Source organism: Lolium rigidum, chromosome 7 (assembly GCF_022539505.1).
Source record: "Lolium rigidum isolate FL_2022 chromosome 7, APGP_CSIRO_Lrig_0.1, whole genome shotgun sequence".
NCBI classification, from domain to species: domain Eukaryota; kingdom Viridiplantae; phylum Streptophyta; class Magnoliopsida; order Poales; family Poaceae; genus Lolium; species Lolium rigidum.
The window spans coordinates 68673843-68687888 of NC_061514.1; the positions used below are offsets into that span (position 1 = coordinate 68673843).

The 14046-nt window shown below is 48.6% G+C and overlaps 2 protein-coding genes across 2 annotated transcripts; one reads left to right on the forward strand and one right to left on the reverse strand.

The window, feature by feature from the left end:
* The first annotated feature begins 4560 nt into the window (after nt 1-4560).
* Nucleotides 4561-6019, forward strand: LOC124674700 (cis-zeatin O-glucosyltransferase 1-like). The gene has a single exon (XM_047210749.1). It carries the CDS (start codon nt 4620-4622, stop codon nt 6015-6017), a length of 1398 nt encoding a protein of 465 aa, XP_047066705.1. The 5' UTR covers nt 4561-4619; the 3' UTR covers nt 6018-6019.
* A 523-nt stretch (nt 6020-6542) lies between these two features.
* Nucleotides 6543-9436, reverse strand: LOC124674701. Its single transcript, XM_047210750.1, has 3 exons — nt 9340-9436; nt 9091-9263; nt 6543-6831 (listed from the first exon to the last, which is right to left on the reverse strand). The coding sequence occupies exons 1-3, from the start codon at nt 9428-9430 to the stop codon at nt 6769-6771; spliced, it is 327 nt and encodes a 108-aa protein (XP_047066706.1). The 5' UTR covers nt 9431-9436; the 3' UTR covers nt 6543-6768.
* Nucleotides 9437-14046: the final 4610 nt, after the last annotated feature.

Genomic DNA, 14046 nt, shown 5'->3' on the forward strand with positions numbered 1-14046 from the left:
TGAAATAATACTCAACATGAAATTTAAAGACAATCATAAGGCTCCTGCCGGTTGCCACAATACAATAATGATCATCTCATACATATTCATCATCACATCATGGCCATATCACATCACCAAACCCTGCAAAAACAAGTTAGACGTCTCTAATTTGGTTTGCATATTTTACGTGGTTTAGGGTTTTCGAGTAAGATCCAATCTACCTACGAACATGAACAACAACGGTGATACTAGTGTTGTCAATAGAAAGAGTAAATTGCATCTTCACTATAGTGGGAGAGACAGACACCCGCAAAGCCACTTATGCAATACAAGTTGCATGTCGAGCGTGGAGCAAATCTCATGAACGCGGTCATGTAAAGTTAGCCTGAGCCGCTTCATCCCACTATGCCGCAAGATGCAAAGTACACGAACTAAAGACAACAAAGCATCAACGCTCACAAAAAAATTGTGTTCTACTCGTGCAACCAATCTATGCATAGACACGGCTCTGATACCACTGATGGGATTCGTAGCATAGAAAACAAAAAATTTCCTACCGCAAGAACGAAACACAAGCCAAGATCTAATCTAGTAGACGGTAGCAACGATGAGATCAAGAGACTAACCCTCAAAGATTCGCAAAGCTTAACGAGATTAGATCTCATGGTGGATGTAGTCGATCACTTGCCGCTTGCAAAAGCGCGTAGAAGACCTTGATGGTGCCACAGTCGGGCAGCACCTTCGTACTCGGTCACACGTACGGTGTTGATGACGACGTCCTCCTCCCCATTCCAGCGGGCAGTGGAAGTAGTAGATCCTCCTCGGAATCCCGGCAGTACGACGGCGTGGTGACGGTGGTGGTGGAGAACTTCGGCAGGGCTTCGCCTATGCGCTGCGGGAGTATTATGTGGAGGAGGAGAGGCTAGGGTTTGGGGAGAGGGGGTGTTAGGCGTCGGCAACTTGGGGGCTGCGGCCAACTAGGGCTTGGTGTGTCCGGCCCCCTCCCCTTGCTCCTCATTATATAGGTGGAAATCCCCAAGAGTTGGTATCCAAGTCTTCGAATAAGACCCGAAACCAAAACCTACCAAAGGGACGAAACCTACCCCAGGTGGGACTCCTACTCAAGGTGGGACTCCCACCCTTCCTTAGGGGGGTTTGGCCGGCCACCAAGGTGGAGCCCACCTGGGACTCCTCCCCCTTAGGTTTTGGCCGGCCATGCAAGGTGGAGTCCCTCCGGGACTCCACTTTCCATGGTGATTTCTTCCTGACTTTTCTAGAACCTTCTAGAACCTTCCATAAATGCACCGGATGATTTCCAAACTTGGAAAGTGACTTCCTATATATGAATCTTATTCTCCGGACCTCCTCGTGATGTCCTGGATCCCATTCGAGACTCCGAACAAAACTTCGAACTCCATTCCATATTGCATATCTACTTAAACGACATCAAACCTTAAGTGTGTCACCCTACGGTTCGTGAACTATGCAGACATGGTTGAGACTTCTCTCCGACCAATAACCAATAGCGGGATCTGGAGATCCATAATGGCTCCCACATATTCAACGATGACTTAGTGATCGATTGAACCATTTACATACGATACCGATTCCCTTTGTCACGCGATATTTTACTTGTCCGAGGTTTGATCATCGGTATCTCTATACCTTGTTCAACCTCGTCTCCAACAAGTACTCTTTACTCGTACCGTGGTATGTGATCTCTTATGAACCATTCATATGCTTGCAAGCTAATCAGATGACATTCCACCGAGAGGGCCCAGAGTATATCTATCCGTCATCGGGATGGACAATATCCCACTCTTCATCCATATGCCTCAACTCATACTTTCCGAATAGTTAATCTCACCTTTATAACCACCCATTTACGCAGTAGCGTTTGATGTAATCAAAGTATCCTTCCGGTATAAGTGATTTACATGATCTCATGGTCGAAGGATTTGATAACTATGTATCGGAAAGCTAATAGCAACTTGAACTTAATGGCGTGATCTTATGCTACGCTTAGTTAGGTGTTTGTCCATTACATCATTCATCAATGACATAACCTTGTCATTAATAACATCCAATGTTCATGATCACGAAACTATGATCATCTATTAATCAACAAGCTAGTTATACAAGAGGCTTACTATGGACTCCTTGTTTACATAACACACATGTATCAATGTTTCGGTTAATACAATTATAGCATGGTATGCAAACATTTATCATAAACATAAAGATATATAATAACCACTTTATTATTGCCTCTTGGGCATATCTCCAATAGAGGGTCCCACCAGGCTCTGACCTGCGGCGCCATCATCTAGAATTGACGGCGGGCAGACACTTCTGATCGCACGTGCGCGATTTTTTTGGCATGGGAACTGACATGCGGAGCCCATGTTAGTCGTACTAACAGGTCTGGTCCACTTCGCATGCCTAGAGGCTGTCGGGACGGGCGGCCCCACGCAGGAGGGTCGTGTCGGTACCTGACATGTGGGCCCGAATGCTGCAGGTCAGGTACATGTGTGCGGACAGTGGCCGTCCCCCCCTTACAAATATGGGTCCGAGTTGCAGGTCTTAGACTGTTGTGCGGGAGACAGAAAAATACGTGAACATAAGCGTGCAGAGTGTGGGCTAGGTGTGTCCACCGGCCCGAAGCCCAGTTCTTGTGACTATCCCCTGCTGACTCCGCAGTTCGGGCCGCCCACTTCCCGCGACGCTCATTTCTGCACAATCGTTGATGTTTAGAGCTCGCTCGTCACTATTTTTGGGGCCAAGCTGCCCAAAACGTCACCTGTGACGCGAAAACACGCCACCGTCACAGAAAAATACATTTGAGAAATCCGTCAACCCTATACCGTCATTAAAGCCCCAATTTTTATAGTGAGAGTGGTCAGAAAAATGATCTACAAGGGTATCAACACGTACGTGAAAAATATCCATCTAAGCGGAAAACCAAACGAACAATGAGCAACAGCAAGAGGCCCATATTGACGAAAGGAAAAAAAAGAAACACCTATGTATCTTACTCCCTCTATTTCTAAAATAAGCCATATATTGTTTGGCACGGAAATTATGGAATGCACATTTAGGAAACATTGCACTATGTTTGGCTTGGATTAACTCTAGGCAATTGCTCGTCAATTGCATAAGACAAGTAAATCTAACCAAATCTCTCAATATTATCCATACAAGTAGGGCAACGCGATAAATCTTATATTTTAAAAAAAATTAAAAAGTTATATGGTTTATATCTAGGAACGGAGGGAGTAGTTCGAAGATCGGTGGGAATCGTCACAGTTGAGGTTGATCGAATTCTCAGTTGATTGAGATGTAGATGCGTCCTTATTATATCTTGTACAACTCTTAATTTAATTGCATTCTCAGCATGGACTGAAGAATAAAAAAATTCTCAAGCAACTAGAAATCGTAAGAAACGGTACGCCAAGAAAACATTGGATTATGCATCTTTCTGCACATTTCTTATTATCCAGATAGATCAGATCGAGAAGCTACACGTTAGTTGGATGCTCCGGGATGCGACTAGATTCCAAGGAAAATGATATCCGGTATCTGTCTCGGCAGGTTCCATAAGAGCTACGTACTTGTCTTCAGTCAAGGCAAAACACCAAAGTGGGAGTAGGTGGTTTTACGCTTTCTAGAATATAAGAAAAATATTAAACAAAATTTCGTGGATACAGGTACTCCTGAATCCGATTAAAATTATTTGAAAATTAAGCTACATAGTGTACAGATACTTATGTTACAAAATTTCAGGAGGGGCTGTTCATTTAAAATTTATCACTTTTATCTAAAATATATAATTTTGAAATTGACTATGAAAACTGGCACACATATACCTACGTGCGTCCTCTATCCGATAATTTTTTTTTCATAATTTTGAAGTGCTGAAAATACAAATTTTAGGACCCTATAGTAACTCGTGTTCTTCAGTACCTAGGAGGGCCACCACATATTTTCAGAAAAAAACGTCCCATGCTGCTGATAGAATTGTACATGTAGCTTTTTATTTTCAAACACTCAAAATTCTATTTTAAAGTTTGAAAAAATCCGAAACAAAATTCTGGAGGTAACCAATGAAGAAAAATCTCAATTCAAACTGATTTGTATTCCAGGCTACACAAAATTGATAAAATCTGAGAAATTTTATAATATTAAAATGTGCACTATTTACTATAAAATTTGTCAGAATTTGTGATTTTGTGTAGCCGAATATGAAGTAGTTTGTATTGAGATTTCACACCATTCTAGTATGCATCATTGACTATGTCTAAAATTTTATTTTAGACTTTTCTAAACTTTAAAATACGAATTCTAATTCTAAGTGTTTCCAAATAAAGGTCAAAGCCTTCGTTTCAAGTTTTCCGTACTACTACTACTAGTAATTAAACAAAAACCTAGCCACCAAGTAACAAAAAGCCGCGGCTAGAATATTCCAAGTCGCACATAATACTAGGCTATCGTCAATTGCGCTGGTCGATCAAAAGCCAAGTGGCCACGGTAAATGATGAGTTGGGGCCTTTGCTCGGCATGCTCAGCTGCACAGGAAGCGCAAATCGTTCGTGAGAGCTGAGAAGTGTGTGTGTCCACCGGAACTCGATCGATCCCCAATGGAGTCCGTCGCGGTGGTGGCGGTGCCGTTCCCCGCGCAGGGCCACCTGAACACGCTCCTGCACCTGTCGCTGCGTCTCGCGTCGTGCGGGCTGCCCGTGCACTACGCCGCTCCGGCGCCGCACGTCCGGCAGGCTCGCGCGCGCGTGCACGGGTGGGATCCGCGCGCCGTCCGCGCCATCCGGTTCCACGACCTCGACCTGCCCGCGTACGAGCACCCGCCGCCCGACCCGACCGTCGCCACCTCCTTCCCGTCCCACCTGATGCCCTTGCTGGACGCCTTCGTCGCCCACGCGCGTGCCCCGCTCGCCGGCCTCCTCGAGAGGGTCTCCGCCCGCCACCGCCGCGTCGTCGTCCTGTACGACCGCCTGAGCTCCTTCGCCGCGGCGGAGGCGGCGCGCCTGCCCAACGGCGAGGCGTTCTGCATGCAGTGCGTGGCCGTGTCGTACAACGTCGCGATCAAGGACGCCGGGCACCGGCTCCTGCACGACCATGACATGGTCTTCCACCCCGTCGACGTGTGCATGTCGGAGGAGTTCATCGAGTACATCGCGAGGACGTGGGACGACTGCCAGGGAGCGGCCGTCGGCGGCATGGTCCTGAACACCTGCCGCGCCCTCGAGGGCGAGTTCATTGACGAGGAAGCCAAGAGTCCGGAGTACACCGGCCAGAGGATCTTCGCCGTCGGGCCACTGAACCCACTGCTCGACGCGGGCGCGAGGACGCCGGGGCAGTCGCGGCACGAGTGCCTGGACTGGCTCGACAGGCAGCCGCCGGCGTCGGTGTTGTACGTGTCGTTCGGCACCACGTCCTCGCTCCTGGCCGAGCAAGCCGCGGAGATCGCGGCGGCGCTGCGTGACAGCAAGCAGCGGTTCATCTGGGTGCTCCGAGACGCCGACCGCGGCGTCACCGACGTAGTACACGAGGAGGAAGGCGCCGAGGCCGAGAGCCCGCACGCCACGATGCTGTCCGAGTTCACCACGCAAACCGAGGGAACCGGGGTGGTGATCACCGGGTGGGCGCCGCAGCTGGAGATCCTGGCGCACGATGCCACGGCGGCGTTCATGAGCCACTGCGGCTGGAACTCCACCATGGAGAGCCTCAGCTACGGTAAGCCCATCCTTGCCTGGCCGATGCACTCCGACCAGCCGTGGGACGCGGAGCTTATCTGCAAGTACCTCAAGGCCGGCCTTCTGGTGCGGCCATTGGAGAAGCGCAGCGCAGTGGTACCGTCCGAGGCCATCCGGGAGGTCATCGAGAAGGCCATGGTCTCCAAGGAAGGACTGCAAATGAGGAAGCGTGCAGAGAAGCTTGGCGAGTCCATCCGCGCCTCCGTGGCCGACGGTGGCTCGTCCCACAAAGACCTAGAGGAATTCATTGCTCATATTACAAGATGAACCGAGGGTTGACCACAGAGAGAACTCTTTTTAATGTACTCCGTTACTATCTTTCAGTTGAGCTTCAGATATGCTTCGTGCAGGATCATTATGGAGGATTTGGGCTGATGCAAACCACTGGGTGATGCTAGTTGCCTTATTTTCCTCATTTCTTTCGCTTGAGAAAATATGGTGAGTGATTCCACCTGTACTCTCCATTATCAGGCCACTATACGTTAGTCTTGCAGATCCACACTGCTAGAATGCCGTCCAGTTCTGAGCTGTGGTATGAAATACTTATGAAAGAAGAATACTCATATGCACAGCATTCTCATACAACCAATCATCTTGTCAGGTTCTATAGGTGTCATGTTTCCAGCAACATGATCTGTGGGCTGTTGATCACTTGATCCGTATGTTTCCTTGGGATAACATATACTAATTATGCCAGAGCAATTCATGTGAACCTAATGATATGCTTCTCCAACAAGGCAAAATTATATCCAACTGTACTATAATCACAACCTAAGAATTAACATAAGGCGATAAGTGTAACAATAACCATCAAGAGGTTATTTTATTGGCAGGTTTTGTGGTTGACATGTAAATAGCAAAAGGCCTAGAAGATGGGACCGAGGGATAATAACCAGAAAAATCATGGTCAGACCATTTTATTCAGCTTCTGGTATTGAAGTTGCACCACAACAAATCAATGCTCCAGACATGGGGGCAAATAACAGCAGATTGTTTCCAAAGTGGACACATCATAGCTTCATTGCACTCTCTTGGTTTCTGCTGGTGCCTTCCAGTGAACAAAACTCGAAATCACCTTTTTCTGCATCACAGTAAAAAAGAAAAATAAGGGAATTCGATTATTTACTTCAAACATTAAAAAATATTTTATCTTAATGACATGAAAAAAGAACAGAGAAACATATTTCTATTGAATTCTCCAGCTGCCTGAACTCATTGTGAGCTTGAAATGCAGGCTACCTTCACTAATTTCAACAGCGCACATATGTAGTTATATCTACCGGGTTTTTTTTTAACATGGAGAGGCCCGGAAGGACCTGGATGCTATATTAAACGGAGCAAGTACAAGTTACAACAGGGACTCGAAATTATAAGAAAAATATAACATGGACCCTAGCTTTTACAAGAAAGACCCTAGAAAAATATAGGAAAACGCAATCAGGTCACTTGCACTCGCCGGAGAAACTCAAGCTCCAACCGCATCCATCCTCATCGGAGACAGTGAGGAAACCACTTGCCGCCGCGAGGACGAGAGACGCTGCCGCAAGCTTGAAGAGGGGCCTCCACCTGGAGGTAAAAGAAGCCGTAGCCATCACCGGCGGCTTCGAGTTTGACCACCTGCTGGTCTTCATAGTCGACGGCCAAAACTTGGGCCACCGAGAGTGTTCCTCATGATTCTGCAGCATCATCACTCCAAGACAATACTTGGTCACGAAGAAGCGCTTGTCACCAACATGGCGCTTTGAAGAACACGAAGCTTCGCCCGCTTCCGAGCCCCATCTGCCAAGTTGGGCCTTACTGAAGGAGATGCCTGGAGCCTTCAACGCTGCCACTTTCGTCTCCCTCCATGGGAGTACCACCACAACGAGAATAGCGGCCACGCATAGCAGGGACTGGCCCAAGATCCCCAGCTCCAAACTCCTGGTGCGTACCTTATTCGGAGGGATGCGCGACTCCGTCATCCACGCTTGCGCCGTCGCCTGCCACCAGCAGGACGCAGCAAGGAAGAGGAGACCCACGACGCGATGGATCTGGTCACTGAGATCCACCATCCCACCCTCAAACTCCATGTAGGTAATCTCTAAACAAAGATTAAAACTAATTCTAGAGCCGGCACCATCCCTTCACCCTTGCTGCGCGGCAACGCCGGCAGGAGAAGCTCCGGTCAGGCCCCGGTAATCTGTGGAGGAGACCAGAAACGAGGAGGAGGTTTGAGAGAGACAAAAGAAAAAGGGGTTTGGTTATCTGCCGTTATTTAAAGTCACTGACCGTACAGCTTACTTCGGACTTGAAACATGTAACCAATGTTTGTAACACGTAAGAAGTTAAATGTTGTCTACAAAATTTCCAAGAGTGGCTAGTTACTACTCCCTCTGTTCACAAATATAAGACGTTTTAGACATTTCAAAGTGAACTAAATACATACCACAATGAGTGAATCTACACACTAAAGCTAGACTAGATACATATCAAAATAGATGAATCTACAAAAAGCTAAAACATACTACTATATTAGTGAACGGAGGGAGTAGGAAACATCATTATCAACTAAATGAACAATCCACACATGTCTGGACACCATCAGTCAATTGACAGAAGGTATTTACAGATACATGAATCATAGTTTTACTGACTTCAGCAGTTCATTAGCAATTTTGTAACCTTACCAACATAGTGGTTATCTCTCGAGTCGAATGCCACAAGCGGCAGGGATGGGTAGGTCTCGAACAGAATTATCTTAATATTATTATTCCTCAATTTTCTTCGGCCAGTTCAGTGTATCAGAAATGACACCGCTAATTGTGTATCGAAAATCCTTAATAATTAATTAGTACCTACTCCCCCAGTTCCATAATTTTTTTCGTGGTTTTAGTTCAACAAGAATTATTTAACGGAGGGAGTAATTGGATAGCTCAATTGGACATGGGTTGATGAAAGAGATGCTACCACTAACAGATTTTTTTCCATCGGTTAAATTCACGAACAGTCTCGCAACACATTTAGACGAGCCATATCTTCTCAGGAATGGAAGTGGTAATAAGTTTCCTATGACCTTTAGAAACCAATGCTGTGATGGATCAGTTGAAATTGCAAATAGATAGGGCATAACAAAGTTCCTAGTTTTTACACTAAATATCTAAGCAGATATAGATACACTAGTCCCCCTATGTAAAAATGACTTAATAATCTAACAGTATCAAACTAATCCAATGAATATATTCAAGCGGCACAAAGCTTAATCAAAGATTACCTCTACACCACCAGATGCCCGAAAACCAGGAAACTAACATAGCAAATTACCAATCAAGCGATTTCCTAAACTCTAATCCAAAGAACTCACAAAGGAACGCTTGGAACGTCGACGGGGCACATTCTTCCAGGGGGCGTCGGCCTTCTTGAGTGGTAGCTCGCGGGTCTTGAGCAGGTCGCCGCCGACCGCCTCCTCAACCTTCGCGGCGTGCGTATCCACTCCCTTCCCTACCCCATTCAGGAAAACCACCGCGCCGACCTTGGCTGCGCACAAGAACACAACTTCAGTCACCAATCGAACCACGAGAAAAGAACACTACGTTTCCGGAGAGGAGGATACTTTGGTACGGCTGGAGGTGGAAGAATCTCGCCGGAGCTCCGGCCCTGGACAGGAGAAGGCGGCGCACCTGAGATGCACACGCGACAGCCATGGGAAAGATCGGCTCGGAATGAGAAGACGGCGCACCTGAGATGCACCTGACGGTCTGTGAGTTGTGAGTTGCGAATTGGTGCTTCGTTTGGGCCAATGCAAAAGGCCCAATTTCTGTGGGTTTCGGCTCATGCAGTATTTTTTTCCTTGATTTGTTTTCTAGAAATATAAAGAGATTTTACCTTGTAATTGTAAAAACCCATGTATGTATTCACGTCAGACTGAATCATACTACTACCTCTGTCCATAAATAAACGTCTGAGATACATCCAAATTTAAACAAATCTCATGCATCTATTTATGGACGGAAGGAGTATATGAAATAGAATAGCACATGTAATGTAAAACTTCATTATATTGTACCATTTTACCATATGTTTAGGGCATCTCTAGCGGCTTGACCAATTTCGAACACCAAAAGTGTCCGTTTCGATTTGTTTGGACAGGGCAAACGCACATGTTTTTTCGTCCACACTCATGGATGCCATTGTGATTAATGCCAGCGTCGGCTTCCCGCGCACACTTGCGTTGGTTTACCCGCATGCATACCCTGTCGTTCCCGCCCTGACTGTGGCTACAAGAGCTCCAGATGGCACGCAAGCACTTCCCGAACAAAGCCGACGAGGCAACGCTCACCATCATGGAGGCGTTCTACGTGGAGGAAACCGCAGCATACGTCGAGGCATGCGGGGAGCGGTCTAGCCCGTTCGTAAAGGGGGTGGATGAAGAGGCAGTGGCAACAACGCTTGAGGCCTTGGAGGAGGCACAGACAAATGCAGAGGCCGCGGTGCTCGAGGCCTTTGCTGAGGCATAGGGAGAGGTGGTGGCACGGGTGGGCGGAGAGGGAGGCGGTAGAGGCGGAGTATGCGGCCATGACTCAGATGATCGCCCAGTGTTATAAAAGCCACAAGCAAATAACGAAGAACGATAAAAGAAAACGCAGCGGAGACACGAGATTTAACGTGGAAAACCCCTTCCAACACAGAAGGGGAAAAAACCACGGGCGCCAGCTAGCAAAATTTCACTATATCGGGGAGTGTTTACAAACGCCGTGGGTTATCGTATAATCTGATAAACCCTAGCCGACGGCTTACAAGATGTATATATAGGCGGTGTCAACGATCCCTTTAGTATATGAATTTGGATCACAATATAACACCGAGGCGTCCGCTCGCCACCCGGTGGCCGAGGATGAGACCACATTGGCTGGGGCGTGTTTGGTGCTGGCGATGGCGCGGAGGGAGCTGCGGGGATTGCGGTGCATCCTCTACTCGCGGCCGACAGTTGGGAGGATGACGACCTCGACAATGTTGACGATGATGGAGATGCGTCCGGCATAAGAGATGAGTAACATTCTTTGCCCGAGTCATTCCCTACCGCCTAGTGTGACAATGCTGCTCACCAGTTCATGGATGTTGAGCGGCAAGTTGCCGCATACATTAGAACATGATGGCGTGATGATGTCCAAATGTCCTTAGCGGTGGCCCACCATGCGGCATATGAGGCGGTGGTGGAGGCTAGGCGAAGCCGTCAGCTACAGGTGGACTAAGAGAACCAGGAGATTGAGCAGACCGCCGCGGTGATCTTGCAGGCGGCGAAGGTGATCACGAGGAACCAGGATCGCTTCGACGCGACATGCAGGCGGTGCTTCTAGCAGAGAGTGCCCGATGGGACGCTGCCATTGACGTGGGCATTACCCTTCGAGTAACCGACGTTGCCTTATCCCATATTTCCTGATTGGAGGCCCATGAAGGCGTTTGGAGGCGAAGCAGCCCATCAAGATGGCGTACTAGAAGATTCCTTGACGAGCAAGGTGGAGAAGCGGCCGAACAAGGAAGGATTAGATCTAAAACTACTGTAAACCTAGTCGTGCTCGGTTAGACCTCTTGAGACCTGGCTTCCTATATAAAGGCCAGGAGAAGGGCTGCCGAGGGACACAATCAATCTTAGCAATCTTAGCCACCGTAAGCTTAGAACTAAGTCATCGTTAAGCCTAGCATCTCGACGAGATCATAGCCGAATTATTCGGCACCCAATTGTAACCTATTTTCCATCATAATCAAGAACAGACAAGCAGGACGTAAGGGTTTTACCTCATCGAGGGCCCCGAACCTGGGTAAAATCGCTCCTCCCGTTTGTCTGTGAACCGATGTCTCGTGTCAGCTTGCAGGATTCCATCAACCCTAAGCCTCTATCGGAGGGCATTGCCGAGGAGCACCCTCGACAATTGGCGCCGTCTGTGGGAACCTCGCCGGCGCAAGATCGGTCATCGGCGGATCCGATCATGTCATCGACGTCTTCATCGGCACCGCCATCACCAACTACGGGAGGTCCGGTTCGATTCGGCTCCTACGAATTCACTCCGCATAGCGATTCTTCTCGCTCAAACTTCTCGGATCTACAAGGGAACATGGAGATGACCATCGGCAGTGTCCACTACAACGTCAACGCGGAGGGAATTCTTCAGTTACTGGAATCGCCCACCTCTGGATCAACAAGTCCTAGCGCATCATCATCACTCGATTTGTTGGCTGGCCTGACAGAATCGATGAGTTCACCCGCGCCCTCGACTCCCCGTTCGGCGTCCTCAATGTCAGTAGGATCCGATGATCCCACATCCTCGGAATTAACCTCCTACTATTGCTCGAACTGCGACGCCAGGCACGGCTTGGGGTCAAGCGACACACCGTTCATCTGCAATGCCCGATACTCGTCGGGAGAAGACAGTGTCGGCAGCATTGCCCGAAGAGCCACCCGAAGATCAGCGCATCATCAGGTCTACGCCGCCATAAACACAGGAAACACAAGGCACGGAGGAGACAGAGACCGCACGCCTCGTTCTAGCAGGAGAGCAAGCTTCGAAAATAGCACCAGCAATCGCGACATCGATTACACCATCACAGACGAGGAGTGGGCGGCGGCCAGGGCAGCCGTACTTAACAACACCCCGCTCCCCGCAGGAACCTCGGTTGGAACCCTAAACGCATACCGCTCTATACTAGAGAAAAACCGGGAGCACCTGTCGAGAGGGCAAGCTACCCTGGAGAGACGTCTATCTGCGGCAGAACGATCCAGCGAGCGACGGAGAGCTTCACAAGGAAGCGCTTCTCGAAGTACTCTTGGGGTAGGAAAACATCGGTCAAGACTGTCCAGGCTCTCAGAAGACGACGCTAGAGAAATAACGTCGAATCTGACCAAGTCCTTCATGACCACGGACACCGCGGGCATGCCACGGCCGAAGAACGTTGCGGGAGCAACAGCTAACCTCGCTGCATACCTCATCAACCAGCGCCCCGAAGGATCCATGGCACAAGCTCACCGTGGTGCCCTAGAAAGTCTCGCGATATTGGGAAATAATCTAGTTCCGCAGAAGGAGAAAACCACGGCGCAGGCCAGCGGTTCAAAACATCATGCGAGAGATGCTCGGGATGAAATCACCCAGAGTCGGATTGATAAAGCAAGGCGACGACGCGCCGCCAGAAAGGACGATGACAGTGATTCCTCAGATGAGGATCAAGAGTACGATGGCGAACTAAGGGGAGCCGATTGTTTGAGTTACAAAATCCGCGAGACGATGCCACCTAAAAAGTTCAAGCCTACTCCCACCGACGCTGCCAAGTATGATGGGCAGCAGGAACCAAGATCTTGGATAGATGATTACACGCGGACCGTGATTCTGCATAAAGGGAACCAGATAGCAGCAATGCAGTGCTTGCAGCTCTACTTAAAGGACTCACCGCGAGCCTGGTTAAGGGGGCTGCCGAAGGGTTCCATTAAATCATGGGACGACCTAGTGGACGTCTTTGTTGCTAATTTCCAGGCAACATACAAGAGACCCGTCGGGATTGAAGAATTACACAACTGCCAGCAGAAGCAGAAGGAGTCGATGCACTCATACATAGGGAGATTCACCAAACTCCTAAACGCCGCCGAAGATGTATCTGTCGACAGAGCAATCGACGCTTTCAGTGATGGCGTCCGACGTGAAAGTTACATAGAAGAACTCGGACGCAAAAAGCCGAAAACCATTACCAAGCTAATGGAAATTGCCAACAGCTGGGCTGATGGCGAGGACAACGTGTGAAGACCGCGGCAGCGTAGCGATGACGAAGATGATGACCAGCCGAAACACGACTCGGGAAGCCGAAGGGATCGGCACAAGAGGAGGAAAAATCGCAACTATGACGACAACAACCTGGTAGCTGCAGGATACTCCGATCGACATAACGATCGGTATGATGAAAGAAGAGACGATCGACAGGACGGTGATGCTCGTAGATGTACACGTCCGTTGGGAACCCCAAGAGGAAGGTGTGATGCGCACAGCAGCAAGTTTTCCCTCAGAAAGAAACCAAGGTTATCGAACCAGTAGGAGCCAAGAAGCACGTGAAGGTTGTTGGTGGAGGAATGTAGTGCGGCGCAACACCGATGAAACCGGCGCCAACGTGGAACCTGCACAACACAATCAAAGTACTTTGCCCCAACGTAACAGTGAGGTTGTCAATCTCACCGGCTTGCTGAAAACAAAGGATTAAGCGTATCGAGTGGAAGATTGTGTTTGTTTGCAAAGAACAGTAAAAACAGAGATTGCAGTAGAATGTATTCAGATGTAAAAGA